Source organism: Aquarana catesbeiana, linkage group LG02 (genome assembly GCF_042186555.1).
Source record: "Aquarana catesbeiana isolate 2022-GZ linkage group LG02, ASM4218655v1, whole genome shotgun sequence".
Classification (NCBI taxonomy): domain Eukaryota; kingdom Metazoa; phylum Chordata; class Amphibia; order Anura; family Ranidae; genus Aquarana; species Aquarana catesbeiana.
In genome coordinates this window covers 12,910,461-12,925,641 of record NC_133325.1, presented here as the reverse complement: position 1 = coordinate 12,925,641, position 15,181 = coordinate 12,910,461, and the positions used below count along the sequence as shown (strand labels likewise).

The 15,181-nt window shown below is 45.9% G+C and overlaps 1 protein-coding gene across 4 annotated transcripts in view; it reads left to right on the top strand.

The window, feature by feature from the left end:
• LOC141126647 (ecto-ADP-ribosyltransferase 5-like) overlaps window positions 1–15,181 on the top strand; it is a 74,869-nt gene that overhangs the window by 20,815 nt on the left and 38,873 nt on the right. For 3 of the 4 annotated variants that reach the window (XM_073612582.1, XM_073612580.1, XM_073612581.1), the window contains exon 3: window positions 8,970–9,651. In XM_073612582.1, the coding sequence (XP_073468683.1) occupies window positions 8,970–9,651 (682 nt within the window). Of the gene's footprint in view, window positions 1–8,969; window positions 9,657–15,181 lie in introns of those variants that run through there. The other variant, XM_073612583.1, reaches the window with a different exon arrangement.

Genomic DNA, 15,181 nt, shown 5'->3' with positions numbered 1-15,181 from the left:
TTCTGAACGGAAGGAGTGGCCTGTGAGAAGGGAGTTGAAGGCTTCAACCATGAGTGGAGATAGTAGTGTTGCAAATCGCTTATAATAAGTGGCTGAAAAACCATCTATGCCTGGGCGTTTACATGGTTTTAGTGATTTTATTGCTGTCTGTGTTTCTAGTTCGGTGATTGGTCTGTCTAGGGTTTCTTGTTGAGTATTGGAAAGGGAAGCAGACAAATTGAGGACAGAAGGGTGGTTAATCGTGAATAGTCAAATCTATGGGGATCTCTTTCAGTTCAGTTCAGACAGTTTTCTTTAAAATTCATGTAGGATTTTTTGTGGATTGCTGGTATAATTATTTTTGGTTAGTTTTAGTCTAATGGGTTTCAGATTATAGGTTTTCTTTCGTAATGCAAGGGCTAAGAAGGTGTCAGGTTTATTAGCCTTCATATAGAAAGTGTGCTTGGATTTTCGGAGAATCTTTTCCGCTGATTCCATCAAGAATAGAAGCTTCATTGAATGCATTTTCTAACTTTTTGTGAAGCATTCGCTTCTGTTTATGAAAGTAAGAAGCTTGACTTACACAAATCCCTCTGATACATGGTTTAAGAGCTTCCCAACTGGGTCAGGGGGTTTGTATCATCAGTATTGTTATTCACAATGTAATCTTTAATAGATTTCTCAATTATCTGTCTATATGAGGAATTTGCTAATAAACCATCATTTATGTAGCAGGTTCTGTGGTTCGGTCTTGGGATTAGTGAGGAAAGAGATGTCATGACCAAATTATGATCAGACCATGCGCATGGTAAAATGAGCGAGTTTTGAATATATACAGAGAGATTGGCGTTGATAAAGAGGTGATCTATGCGTGAGAATTGTTTGTGAGGATGGGAATAATGGGTTGTTTAGGTGGGTTTTGTTCTCTCCACGTGTCAAGAAGAGAATATTGATTAAGAAGTTGTTGATATGAGTGACGGTGAGCTGTTGCCGGAGTTGGGGATTTGTCTAGGAATGGATATATTATTTGATTTGAATCCCCACCTAATATAAGAGTGCCACGTTTATGATTTTCTACCACAGAAAATAGATGGGAGAGAAATGACAGCAGATTTTTGTTGGGAGCATAAAAGGAGACTATTGTCATTTCAGTATCTTGTAAGAGACCGGATAAAAGTATATATCGACCTTCAGGGTCTTTAAGTTCCGTATGGAGTGTAAATGGTGTTGTATGATGAAAAGCAATTAATAAACCTCTTTGTTTGGTTTCAGCTGAAGAAGTGTAAACTTGGGGGTATTTACGACTAAGGAATTTTGGATATGATTGAGATGAAAAGTGTGCCTCTTGAAGGCATACCACATGTAGAAATTTGTTTTGAAAAGGATCGAAAAGCTTTAGTACGTTTCGGGGGTGAATTAAGACCTTGGACATTAAGCGTTATTATGTTTAGAGGGGCCGTTATTTGAGTTGAAGAAAGTCAAGTGTTGTGGAGATAATTTGTGTGATTATCTCTCTGGGAGAAATTAGGGGAATAATGGTTAATGAGAGATTAGAGAAAAGTATGGATCGAGAAGGGGGTTAGTCAGTACATTGTTTATGTATATTTAGTCAAAGAAATAAGAAGCTTGTATTTCAGCTAAGGAGAAGGTGGCTCCTAAATGGAGCTAGTATGAAAAAACACCAGCCAGTGGGTACAATTTGTCCAAGAGTGTCCAAACCAATCCGTCCGGCACTCAAGGACATATTGGAGGTGCAGTGGCTATCTCCGGGACTACGACAGCCATCAAATAGGTGATTTAAAAACAAACATTATAACAATCAAGTCTCAAGTACAATAAATATTCGAGGTAACAAGTATGGATCCAATTGGTATGGTAAGGTAAACTGGATCATTTATTCTAGAACAGTGTTGTAGTTAATGTACAGTGGGGACGGAAAGTATTCAGACCCCCTTAAATTTTTCACTCTTAGTTATATTGCAGCCATTTGCTAAAATCATTTAAGTTCATTTTTTTCCTCATTAATGTACACACAGCACCCCATATTGACAGAAAAACACAGAATTGTTGACATTTTTCCAGATTTGATAAAAAAAGAAAAACTGAAATATCACATGGTCCTAAGTATTCAGACCCTTTGCTCAGTATTTAGTAGAAGCCCCTTTTGATCTAATACAGCCATAAGTCTCTTTGGGAAAGATGCAACAAGTTTTTCACACCTGGATTTGGGGATCCTCTGCCATTCCTCCTTGCAGATCCTCTCCAGTTCTGTCAGGTTAGATGGTAAACGTTGGTGGACAGCCATTTTTAGGTCTCTCCAGAAATGCTCAATTGGGTTTAAGTCAGGACTCTGGCTGGGCCATTCAAGAACAGTCACGAAGTTGTTGTGAAGCCACTCCTTTGTTATTTTAGCTGTGTGCTTAAGTTCATTGTCTTGTTGGAAGGTAAACCTTTGGCTCAGTCTGAGGTCCTGAGCACTCTGGAGAAGGTTTTCGTCCAGGATATCCCTGTACTTGGCCGTATTCATCTTTCCCTCGATTGCAACCAGTCATCCTGTCCCCACAGCATGATGCTGCCAGCACCATGCTTCACTGTTGGGACTGTATTGGACAGGTGATGAGCAGTGCCTGGTTTTCTCCACACATACCGCTTAGAATTAAGGCCAAAAAGTTCTATCCTGGTCTCATCAAACCAGAGAATCTTATTGCTCACCATCTTGGAGTCCTTCAGGTGTTTTTAGCAAACTCCATGCAGGCTTAAACATAAACCAACATAAACCACTTAACCCAGCCTGTTGACCTCTGACAGCGACCCACCTCTTTTCCAATATTTAATATCCCATATGTAAATATACCACCACATACAGCCTCCAGCTGTAGCCGCTCGGAGACACCCCCTTTCCCGCAGTGCCCATTACCGTATTTCAGACACCGTGCTGGAATACACCGGAGGGGCTCATCCTGCCGATGAACCCCCCACCCCATTATTATCACGTATATTTTACCGCCACTGTCAGAGACCAACAAGCAACACTACCACAGCCCGAAAGGGTGACTACCTTACTCTTGAGGGCGCCTCCACGGCCGCAGTGCCCTTTGGATCCCCTCCTGCAAACCCATTGTCCAAAGATCTATCCCTACATCTGAAAGATGAACCCCATCCTTCCTAAAATAAAGCCCAACATTCTTTTCAAGTTCCAAGTGCCGGACTACTAAACCCCCATTTTTAACCATAAACCGCCCCACCTCTTGTTGACTCGAATGCGTGTCTTCTGAATACTTGCCACTGACCGAGCCTCACGCCAAACTGTCCTTGCCACGATGTCAGACCATATCAACATGGTCTCAGGAAATTGTACTCGCAACTGTAAAAAATCTGACTTGTCGGCAAGCAAATCCCTCACTGGGCGGACCCCCAAGTCGTTTCCCCCGGCATGAAGTACCAAAATGTCCGGAGGTCTGCTTAAAGCGGCGTACCACACCACCTCCCGCATCACTCGCTCCCACTTCATCCCAGGCACACCCAACCACCTCACGTAAGCCTCTCTCCATTAAATGCCCAATTGGCGGCCATCCAGCCTAGCATCTCCTCTCCTGGCCCCTAACACACATAAGAATGCCTGAGGATCCAGACGAGGCCCGTGGAACCTCCATCTGAAACGATAAAACAACAAAACAGGATAGCAATACCCATTATGCCTGAACTTACTGACTAACTCCCCTGCACCTTATACCACAAACACCGTCCTTCGTAACCCCTTTTTTTTTTTTTAATTCAATGACCATATGCGGCCTAACATATGTACAAAATCTCCTAGATTCCCATCTCCCAATTCTGCGCACTGCCGCTTCATCCAACCCACATCTGGCAGCCTCAGTAGCCGCCCCTATGCAGAAGGAGTGTGAAGCATATTGTGCCCCGGCAAAGCCCGCCATTGCTAAACATTTTCTGAACACCGCAACAAACTGGAACTTTGACAAATATGACCCATCTTCATGTCACAACAACGGCCCTCCCCCTTGCGTTCTTACCTGCAAAAATCCCCTTACTGCCGTAACTGGGCATACCTCGGAACCCGGCAATGCAAATAACCAAATATCCACCCCGTTTCATCGTTGGTCCGTTTTTGACTTAGGCAGCCGACAACACACCCTGTCCTCTTCCAACCTTACATCCCGCTCCAACATCCCTCCTGCAATTCCCCTTGACGGGCTCACCAACTCCCCTATCCGGAACGCCCCATAAAATGCCAAGGAGAACGCTGCCTTAAACAAAATTACCTCATAGCTAGAAGTACACACCCCCAGTAACCATCCACAGATGGTCCTTAAATTTGCAAACGTGACAGGCCGCCTTGCATCCAATTGCATCCTCCCCCTCCTGGATTTTGCATCTGAGGTGGTCTGAAGGGCTTTAATAAGGACTCTTTCAAATTGACTAATTAAGTCAGAATTGAGTGATGTATGTTGTAGAGAATTAGGAATTATCCCAATCATATTCTGGCTCACTGTGCTGTGAGGAGACTGCAGCTGCTTCTGTGAGTAAGACAATAGCGGAGCCGCCATTTTACTTGTGGATCTAGTCAGCGGTTCTTGCACTTTCCCTGCCTTCAGTTTGGCTTTCCTCCCACTATACATCATTCCAAAAAGTGCCTGGGGGTAGCAGCTAGATACCTGTCACTGAGAAATGTCAGTATGTGAGCGAGGCTCGAGTTATTAGTCTGTTGTGTCCCAGTCGGAGCGGAGCGCTTAAGCGGACATGTCCATCTCAGGTGGCTTCGTGCAGGCGCCCCTGCAACTGGTTCTTTCTAGCCAAATCACTTAGTTTGTACCTTCAGGTTTTAGGTTCCTATAGCCAATGCTGACTTGTCTTTTAAATTCCTATACTAAAATATACAGTGGGGACGGAAAGTATTCAGACCCCCTTAAATTTTTCACTTTTTGTTATATTGCAGCCATTTGCTAAAATCATTTAAGTACATTTTTTTCTCATTAATGTACACACAGCACCCCACATTGACAGAAAAACACAGAATTGTGGACATTTTTGCAGATTTATTCAAAAAGAAAAACTGAAATATCACATGGTCCTAAGTATTCAGACCCTTTGCTCAGTATTTAGTAGAAGCGCCCTTTTGATCTAATACAGCCATGAGTCTTTTTGGGAAAGGTGCAACAAGTTTTTCACACCTGGATTTGGGGATCCTCTGCCATTCCGACTTGCAGATCCTCTCCAGTTCTGTCAGGTTGGATGGTAAACGTTGGTGGACAGCCATTTTTAGGTCTCTCCAGAGATGCTTAATTGGGTTTAAGTCAGGGCTCTGGCTGGGCCATTCAAGAACAGTCACGGAGTTGTTGTGAAGCCACTCCTTCGTTATTTTAGCTGTGTGCTTAGGGTCATTGTCTTGTTGGAAGGTAAACCTTTGGCTCAGTCTGAGGTCCTGAGCACTCTGGAGAAGGTTTTCGTCCAGGATATCCCTGTACTTGGCCGCATTCATCTTTCCCTCGATTGCAAACAGTTGTCCTGTCCCTGCAGCTGAAAAACACCCCCAAAGCATGATGCTGCCACCACCATGCTTCACTGTTGGGACTGTATTGGACAGGTGATGAGCAGTGCCTGGTTTTCTCCACACATACCGCTTAGAATTAAGGCCAAAAAGTTCTATCCTGGTCTCATCAGACCAGAGAATCTTATTTCTCACTATCTTGGAGTCCTTCAGGTGTTTTTTTTAGCAAACTCCAGGCAGACTTTCATGTGTCTTGCACTGAGGAGAGGCTTCCGTTGGGCCACTCTGCCATAAAGCCCCGACTGGTGGAGGGCTGCAGTGATGGTGGACTTTCTACAACTTTCTCCCATCTCCCGACTGCATCTCTGGAGCTCAAACACAGTCATCTTTGGGTTCTTCTTTACCTTTCTCACCAAGGCTCTTCTCCCCCGATAGCTCAGTTTGGCCGGACGGCCAGCTCTAGGAAGGGTTCTGGTCATCCCAAACGTCTTCCATTTAAGGATTATGGAGGCCACTGTGCTCTTAGCAACCTTAAGTGCAGCAGAACATTTTTTGTAACCTTGGCCAGATCTGTGCCTTGCCACAATTCTGTCTCTGAGCTCTTCAGGCAGTTCCTTTGACCTCATGATTCTCATTTGCTCTGACATGCACTGTGAGCTGTAAGGTCTTATATAGACAGGTGTGTGGCTTTCCTAATCAAGTCCAGTCAGTGTAATCAAACACAGCTGGACTCAAATTAACGTGTAGAACCATCTCAAGGATGATCAGAAGAAATGGACAGCACCTGAATTAAATATATGAGTGTCACAGTAAAGGGTCTGAATACTTAGGACCATGTGATATTTCAGTTTTTCTTTTTTAATAAATCTGCAAAAATATCAACAATTCTGTGTTTTCCTGTCAATATGGGGTGCTGTGTGTACAATATGGGGTGCTGTGTGTACATTAATGAGGAAAAAAATGAACTTGAATGATTTTAGCAAATGGCTGCAATATAACAAAGAGTGAAAAATTTAAGGGGGTCTGAATACTTTCCGTCCCCACTGTATGTATTGTTCATCGTTACATGGTTAGTCTGGCCGAAAAAAGACACAAGTCCATCCAGTTCAACCAATAAACCGTACAACCCCATATACACAATCCTATTAAACTTTATTATGGAATACAAATATGTATAATTTTATGTAATGTCATTTCAACTTTTTTGGCACAACTCAAACAAAGTCCTATGGGCATGTTCTCCTTTTAGATATCGTTTGGTTTAGGGATTGAGTTCTGCCTTCATCTCATGCACTCCTGGCCACCTTTATCTTTATACCTACTTCCCACTGTCCAAAAAATATTCTGATTGGTCAACACACTTCTAAATAAACTGACCCAAAATTCCATGCGGCAAGTAGGTTTAAAGTGGTTGTATACCCGCAATTTTTTTAAAATTTTTTTTTAACCCTGTAAAGCAAAAGGCATAATGAGCTAGTATGCACCGCATACTGATATGCCCGCGGCAGATTTCTTACCCGGCGAGGTCCAGCAGTTGCCGGGCTTCAGCCGAGAATCCCCTGTGCGCATGCGCCGCTGCAGTCAGCGCCTCATAGCAAGGGGAATTACGGTTTAGGAGATATTTTTTTTACCTCCAGGTAAGCCTTATTATAGGCTTACCTGTAGGTAAAAGTAAAAAAAATGACTATACAACCACTTTAAGGGCTTCCTGCTCGTGTTTATTGGTCAGTCAGCGTAGAGGAAAGCAAAATATAGGACCGGGGTAAGAGTCACAGTCCAAAACAAAAGTCCAGCAAAACAATTCAGGCCGGGCTCACACATGTCCGGCTGTGGTTTGCAGTGTGGAGTCCGGTGCGTTTCTGTTCACTGGTTTAGGTGCGATTTAGGTGCAAATTTTTGCCTGAATTCCCACCTGAACTGGACCCACAACTGCACAGGAAAACCGCACATCCCGGACATGCTTAAAAAAACGTCTAAAAACGCATCCAATTTGCATATATGTGAACCCAGCCTAAGCCTCCTGGCTAGTAAATAGACCTCGCTGGGTCTGCTTCAGACCGGTCGGTCAGGAAAAGGGGTGGGGACGAGCGAGCGCCCCCCCCCCCCCCCCCGAACCGTACAGACATGTTACCTCATAGCCTTCTTGCATTCTTTCCCAGTAACAACCCATTAAAGTGTTGCTAAACCCACAACAGTAACATCAGTCTGTATTTGCAGTAAAGCATGTTTGTTATACTCACTGTGGAGCCTAAGGGGTTAATCCTCTTTATTGTATATAAAAAGGCTGTTTGACAGTGGTGGCCCGTCCATAGGTCCATACATGGTGCTATCCCCTAATCCATGTGCCTAGCCCCTAATCTACTGGACGCATGGATTCCAACAAGGTTATTTATTTATTTATTTTTTTGAAGCACATGATTAGAGCTAGAGGCTCTAATTGGCTTAAAAAAAGTGTGGACTCGGGGCGCAGAGCATTGCACCCTGAGCCCACCCAGTTGTGTGACAGTAGCAAATTAATATTCCCTTATGTCTTTCTGATTCTCCTCCTTGCCAATCAGGAAGCGGGTCCTGAGACCTGTCACCCGATTGGCCGAGAGCAGAAGTGATCCTATTGGCCGCCTAGGAGGAGGAGACACAGGGGAAGCCGCCGCCTGCCCACCCAGAGGAAGCGATGCCTGCGACCTAGATGGGGTAAGTGAGGGGCTGGTGACTAACTGACCGACCGGCAATACACTGAGCATGTGCAGCCTGTCCCCTGGCTCTGTTCTATCGGGGGATGGTTTGAGGACAGGGGAAAAAGGGGAGGATCAGAGAAGACAGGATCAAACAGCAGTGGCGGCTGGTGGTATATTTTTTTTTGGGGGGGTAGAAAACAATGAAATGCAAAAAAATATATACCACCAGCCGCCACTGCTGTTTGATCCTGTCTCCTCCCCTTCTTCCACTATCTTCAAACCACCTCCTGATAGAACAGAGCCAGGGGACAGGCTGCACATGCTCAGTTTGGTGTGTATTGCTGGAGAGTTTTTTTTCTTCTTCTTGGTAGAGTGTATGATCAGCACAGGGCCAATTAGAACTCGTAGGACAGTCAGGGGGAATGAAAACGCCTCCTACAAGCTTTAACCAGACACTGATAGAAGTCACAAGACTGCTATATACTGCTGATTAGAAAAGGTATTCAGCAGTTTATATTTACTAAAATAATTGCATTTGCATGTTCTGTGTACTGTGGGAGACCAGATATTCAGGGTCCTGGGTTTAGTAACACTTTAACACAAGGAATGACAAATTATAACCCAGGTGGGGAACAAGGTGTGGTCAGTGATTAACCTCCTGCATCCTGCTACAAACTTTGCATTGCCGACCATTTACATCATGAACTGCAAAATCCTTTGTGGCAGATACACTGACTCCATGCACAGACAGGGGCGGTTTGTCACAATGTACATGTATGACCATAACAGAGTTCTTCTGATCCCACTAGGTCCCACTAACTATGAGTGACACGGCGTTTGATGATCAATACGAAGGCTGCACAGAAGAGATGGAAAGTAGAATAAATTCCCTACTTGCTGAAGAAAAACGAGCTGACCCAGAATTTAGTAGAACTTGGGATGCAGCTGAAAAGAAATGGAACACAAAGAAACCGACTGTACCGAGTGGCTTTCGGGATGAGTACGGCATTGCCATCATGGCTTATTCCAACAACGAGACCAACCTTTATAAGGAATTCAACAAGGCAGTGCGAGATTATCGGAGCAGGGACGCATTCCGTTACCATTCTCTGCATTTCTTGATGACACGAGCTGTAGTGCTCCTCAGGTCGAGCTGTTGGTGGTCATGGTCGGTATACAGAGGGATGAAAAACATACATTTTGAGCCTGAAAAAATAGGAGGAGAAGTCAGATTTGGCCAGTTTTCCTCTTCATCCACCAACCAAAAAGTAGCGGAGGGCTTTGGAAATGACACGTTTTTCACCTTCACCAGCTGCTTCGGTGCCAAGATCGAAGAATATTCCTATAATCCAAACCTAAAGGAGATTCTGATACCAGTAGACGAGATTTTCACAGTGACCAACTTTACAGATCAGGGAGGTAAAAACAGATTTATCCTTAAAACGACAAAAAGAAGATGTCACTACTACAACTGTGACTACCTAAGGAAAGGTTAGTAAACTTTTTTTACTTTTTTGACAGTTTGCTCTGGGCTTTCATGTGGAAAAAAGAGAATGTAGGTCCAACTAAACATATACCTGCTACAAACATGGACAATTCAAATCAAACATGATAAAAAAAAAAACAAAAAAACAACAACACATACTTTACACTTACAGGAATGAGTCACATACACTATATTATCAAAAGTATTGGGACGCCTGCCTTTACACACACGTGAACTTTAATGGCATCCCAGTCTAAAGCCTCGTACACACGTACGGATTGTTGGCCAATAAAGCGTCAGATTTTTGTCCAAAGGGCGTGTGCTGGGAACTTGTCTTGCATACAAACATAGTGACGTACTACGTGGAATTTCAGCTCTTGAGTGCCACCCTTTTGGCACCTTCTGCTAATGTCATGTTTGGTGAGCATTGATTCCGAGCATGCGTGTTTCTACTTTTTCGACTTTTGTGTGACGGACTTGTGTACAAACGATAGGAAAATCTGACAACAAACCGTTGTCTGCCGACAAATTTACTAGCCTGCCAACCAACATTTGTTGGTAGAAAGTTGGACAACAATTGTCTGATGGAGCGTACTAACGGTCGGATTTTAGGCAAACAGTCTGTCATCACACAATTCCCTGCCGAAAATCCTATTGTGTGTACGAGGCTTTAGTCCATAGGGTTCAATATTGAGTTGGCCCACCCTTTGCAGCTATAACAGCTTCAGCTCTTCTGGGAAGGCTGTCCACAAGGTTTAGGAGTGTGTCTATGGGAATGTTTGACCATTCTTCCAGAAGCGCATTTGTGAGGTCAGGCACTGATGTTGGATGAGAAGACCTGGCTTGCAGTCTCCATTCTAATTCCTCCCAGAGGTGTTCTACCGGGTTGAGGTCAGGACTCTGTGCAGGCCAATCAAGTTCCTCCACCCCAACCTCGCTCATCCATGTCGTTATGGACCTTGGTTTGTGCACTGGTCCAAATCATTTGGTGGAGGGGGGATTATGGTGTGGAGTTTTTTTTCAGGGGTTGGTCTTGGCCCCTTAGTTCCAGTGAGGGAAACTCTTAGGGCTTCAGCATACCAAGACATTTTGGATAATTTCCTGCTCCCAACTTTGTGGGAACAGTTTGGAGATGGCCCCTTCCAGTTCCCACATGACTGCTCACCAGTGCACAAAGCAAGGTCCATAAAGACATGAATGAGCGAGTTTGGGGTGGAGGCATTTGACTGGCCTGCACAGAGTCCTGACCCCCAACCAATAGAAACCTTTTGGGATGAAATAGAGCGGAGACTGTGAGCCAGGCCTTCTCATCCACATCAGTACCTGACCTCATAAATGCGCTTCTGGAAGAATGGTCAAACATTCCCATAGACACACTCCTAAACCTTGTGGACAGCCTTCCCAGAAGAGTTGAAGCTGTTATAGCTGCAAAGGGTGGGCCAACTAAATATTGAACCCTACGGACTAAGACTGGGATGGTTTATGTGCGTGTAAAGGCAGGCATCACAATACTTTTGGCAATATAGTGTAGTTACATATTTAAGACAGAAAAAATGTAGCGCTAATGATGACAATGATAAACACATGGAAATAATATCCACTAGAAAAAAGCCATGAATGTGACTGTTAAGGTACAATAAATCATTAGAGTTCATTGGTATCCAAATAGGTAAAAATATATAATGGTAGTCCCATGATGGTAAGTATATGTAATGAATACAACCAGACTGTAAGGTCTTCACGTCTGTGTAACATTAATTAAGCGATCTTAAAAAGGAAACAGCTGAAATACGCTTACTGGAAGTGATGGATTCGGATGCCGGTGACACCGAATCAAACAGGCTCAGAGATCCACAGTGGATATGGTTGGTCCAAGAAACCCCGGATCTCAAGGGGAATCTTCCCTCTGCGGTCCCGATTACGGCTGCACCTCCGGAAGGTCCAGGATAGGAGGTGCAGCCGTAATCGGGATCGGGACTTAATTAATGTTACACAGACGTGAAGACCTTACAGTCTGGTTGTATTCATTACATATACTTACCATCATGGGACTACCATTATATATTTTTACCTATTTGGATACCAATGAACTCTATTGATTTATTGTACCTTAACAGTCACATTCATGGCTTTTTTCTAGTGGATATTATTTCCATGTGTTTATCATTGTCATCATTAGCGCTACATTTTTTCATCATATGCTTTTGAATACTGGTCACATTTGTATGTAGCTGCTTCTTGTCACGTTTTGGGTTAGCGCGGTGTGATATATTTTTTCCTAGTTACATATTTAGTTTGAAAATACACTTCCAACAAGTCAATTGAGCTTAACCAATAGAAAAAAATTAATAGCTGAATTGTAAACCTCCAACTACAAAACCATAAACCCACAGTTGATCCAGAAGAAGAAAAATATCCTGATAAGTCGTGGTACAAATTATTCCAACGGGAGATAAAAATCCCTCCTGATTCCTGAAAAATGCAATATTTCAGGATGACTTGGATCCCTTCTTCAGGTTTGAATTGTATCAAATCAAACTCATTCAGAGGGCCATACTCAGACTATAATAACACTACACTAATGCTGCGTACACACGGTCGGACTTTCTGGGAAGCTAGGTCCGACGTACTTGCCGCCAGACTTCCGGCGGACTACTGCCGGACTTTCTGAACGGACGGACTTGCCTACACACGACTGGACTTTTCGGAATCTGGTCTTCCCGACGGACTTCCGCTGGACTTTCAGAATGAACGGACTTTCCCACACACGGACAAGTCCGTTCATTTTGAACGTGACTCGGGTACGACGGGACTAGAAAAGGAAGTAAATCTCGCAGCTTTTATCGGCGAGATTGACACCTTGCGAGCCCCGTCGCGGGCATCCCAGGCCCTTAGGGGAACCCCCATACGCCGAAAAAACAGCATAGGGTCCCCCCAAAATCCATACCAGACCCCGATCCGAGCACACAGCCCGGCCGGTCAGGAAAAGGGGTGGGGACAAGCGAGCGCCCCCCCCCTCCTGAACCGTACCAGGCCACATGCCCTCAACATGGGGGGGTGGGTGCTTTGGGGGAGGGAGGGCGCCCTGCGGGGCCCCCCCACCACAAAGCATCTTGTCCCCATGTTGATGAGGACAAGGGCCTCTTCCCAACAACCCTTGCCGTTGGTTGTCGGGGTCTGCGGGTGGGGGGCTTATCGGAATCCAGGAGCCCCCTTTAATAAGAGGGCCCCCAGGTCCCAGCCCCCCACCCTATGTGAATGAGCATGTGGTACATGGTACCCCTACCCATTTACCTAAGGAAAAAGTGTCAATAATAAAACACACTACACAGGTTTTTAAAATAATTTATTAGACAGCTCCGGGGGGTCTTCTTCCGGCTTCGGGGGTCTTCTTCCAGCTTCAGGGGTCCCTCCGATTTCTCTTCTCCGGCGTCCGGTTGGTTCTTCTCCGCTCTCTCTGGCCTCTTCTCCCTATGTTCCAATTATTCTGCCGGCTCCTCTGCTATCTTCATGCCGCTCTTTTGCCAGCGGAGGCCCGGACTTTTGGGCTTCTGGGCACTTCTCTTGGTACGATGTTGACACAACGGTCTCTCCGTCTGGAATGCTCTCTGAGCATTCCGATGTGACTGATATAGGCGGAGACCCAGCCCGCTTATGCCGTCACAGTCCCTGGGCATGCTGGGACTGTGACCGCATAAGGGGGCGTGGTCAACATCACCCGGTGACCACGCCCCCTTATGCCGTCACAGTCCCAGCATGCCCAGGGACTGTGACGGCATAAGGGGGTGGGGTCTCTGCCTATATAAGTCACATCCGAGCGCTCAGAGAGCATTCCAGCCGGAGAGACTTGTCGTGTCAACATCGGAAGAAGAGAAGAGCCCAGAAGCCCAGAAGTCTGGGCCTCCGCTGGCAAAAGAGCGGCATGAAGATAGCGGAGGAGCCGGCAGAAGAACTGGAACACAGGGAGAAGAGGCCAGAGAGAACGGAGAAGAACCAACCGGACGCCGGGAGAAGAGGAATCGGAGGGACCCCCGAAGATCGGAAAAAGACCCCCGAAGCCGGAAGAAGACCCCCCCCGGAGCTGTCTAATAATCTACTTTAAAAACCTGTGTAGTGTGTTCTATTATTGACACTTTTTCCCTAGGTGAATGGGTAGGGGTACCATGTACCCCATACTCATTCACATAGGGTGGGTGGCCGGGACCTGGGGGCCCTCTTATTAAAGGGGGCTCCCGGATTCCGATAAGCCCCCTGCCCGCAGACCCCGACAACCAACGGCCAGGGTTGTCGGGAAGAGGCCCTTGTCGAAAGAGAAAAATATCCTGGACTGCTGCACACCATAGAAGGCATCTTTATTGATATGAAGAAATAAAATCCAAATGCAGTCACCTCATGTACAGGGAGGAACAGGAAAGATAGCTAACATGTTTCACGCCCCATCATGGCGCTTATTCATAGCTCAGTTCCATTAGGGCGGGTGTCTTGATACGGATTTGAGAGATTGGAGTGGCAATCTTTTGCTTAAGATGCCCTTGTCCTCATCAACATGGGGACAAGGTGCTTTGTGGTAGGGGGGCCCCACAGGGCGCCCCCCTTCCCCCAAAGCACCCACCCCCCCATGTTGAGGGCATGCGGCCTGGTACAGTTCAGGAGGGGGGGGGGCGCTCGCTCCTCCCCACCCCCTTTCCTGACCGGCCGAGCTGTGTGCTTGGATCGGGTCTGGTATGGATTTTGGGGGGGACCCTGCGCTGTTTTTCCGGCGTATGGGGGTTCCCCTTAAAATCCATACCAGACCTAAGGGCCTGGGATGCCCCGCGCTCGCCTCAATAAGAAATTTTGTTTTTCCTATTGCAGCGAGCGCGAGATGCAGTACCCTGCCCTTCCGTCGTATCTGGTCCGTCGGACCAGCCTACAGACGAACGGGCTTTCCGTCAGGAACTGAGTCCGGTGGAGTTATGACGTAAAGATTGGAAGCAGGCTTCAAATCTAAAGTACGTCGGATTTCCGGCCGAAACGGTCTGTCGGAAGTCCGATGCACACCACACACGGTCGGATTTGGTCCGGCGGCGTCCGTCTGACTTTTGTAGCCGAAAAGTCCGACCGTGTGTACGCGGCATAACACTCTACACTCAAAGCTACAATAAGTGAACACACTAACTCACTAATAGAAAACTGAGCCCTGCTCTATCTATCTCCACTCCAACAACACACTGCAAATGGTTCCTGTGGGAAGAAACCTTTTATAGTGTGGGGTGGGACTATTGGAACTGAGCCATGATTGGGCAAAGTCATCATGACTTTGTCCAATCATAGCTCTGACTGTGCTCTGTGCCCTGATTTTGCAAATTCTTGCACCTGACCAGCGGTCAGGTGCATTGCTTTATCCAATTAGGGCCCTAGAATGCACTGTGCAGCGCGCAGTGCATTGTGAGGTGCTCAGTGGGCGAATATCCTGCCGAACGACCTGCAAATTTGGGTGTTCGCCGAACGGGTGAACAAGCAATGTTCGGGCTGAAGTTTTGCTCGCTCAAACTG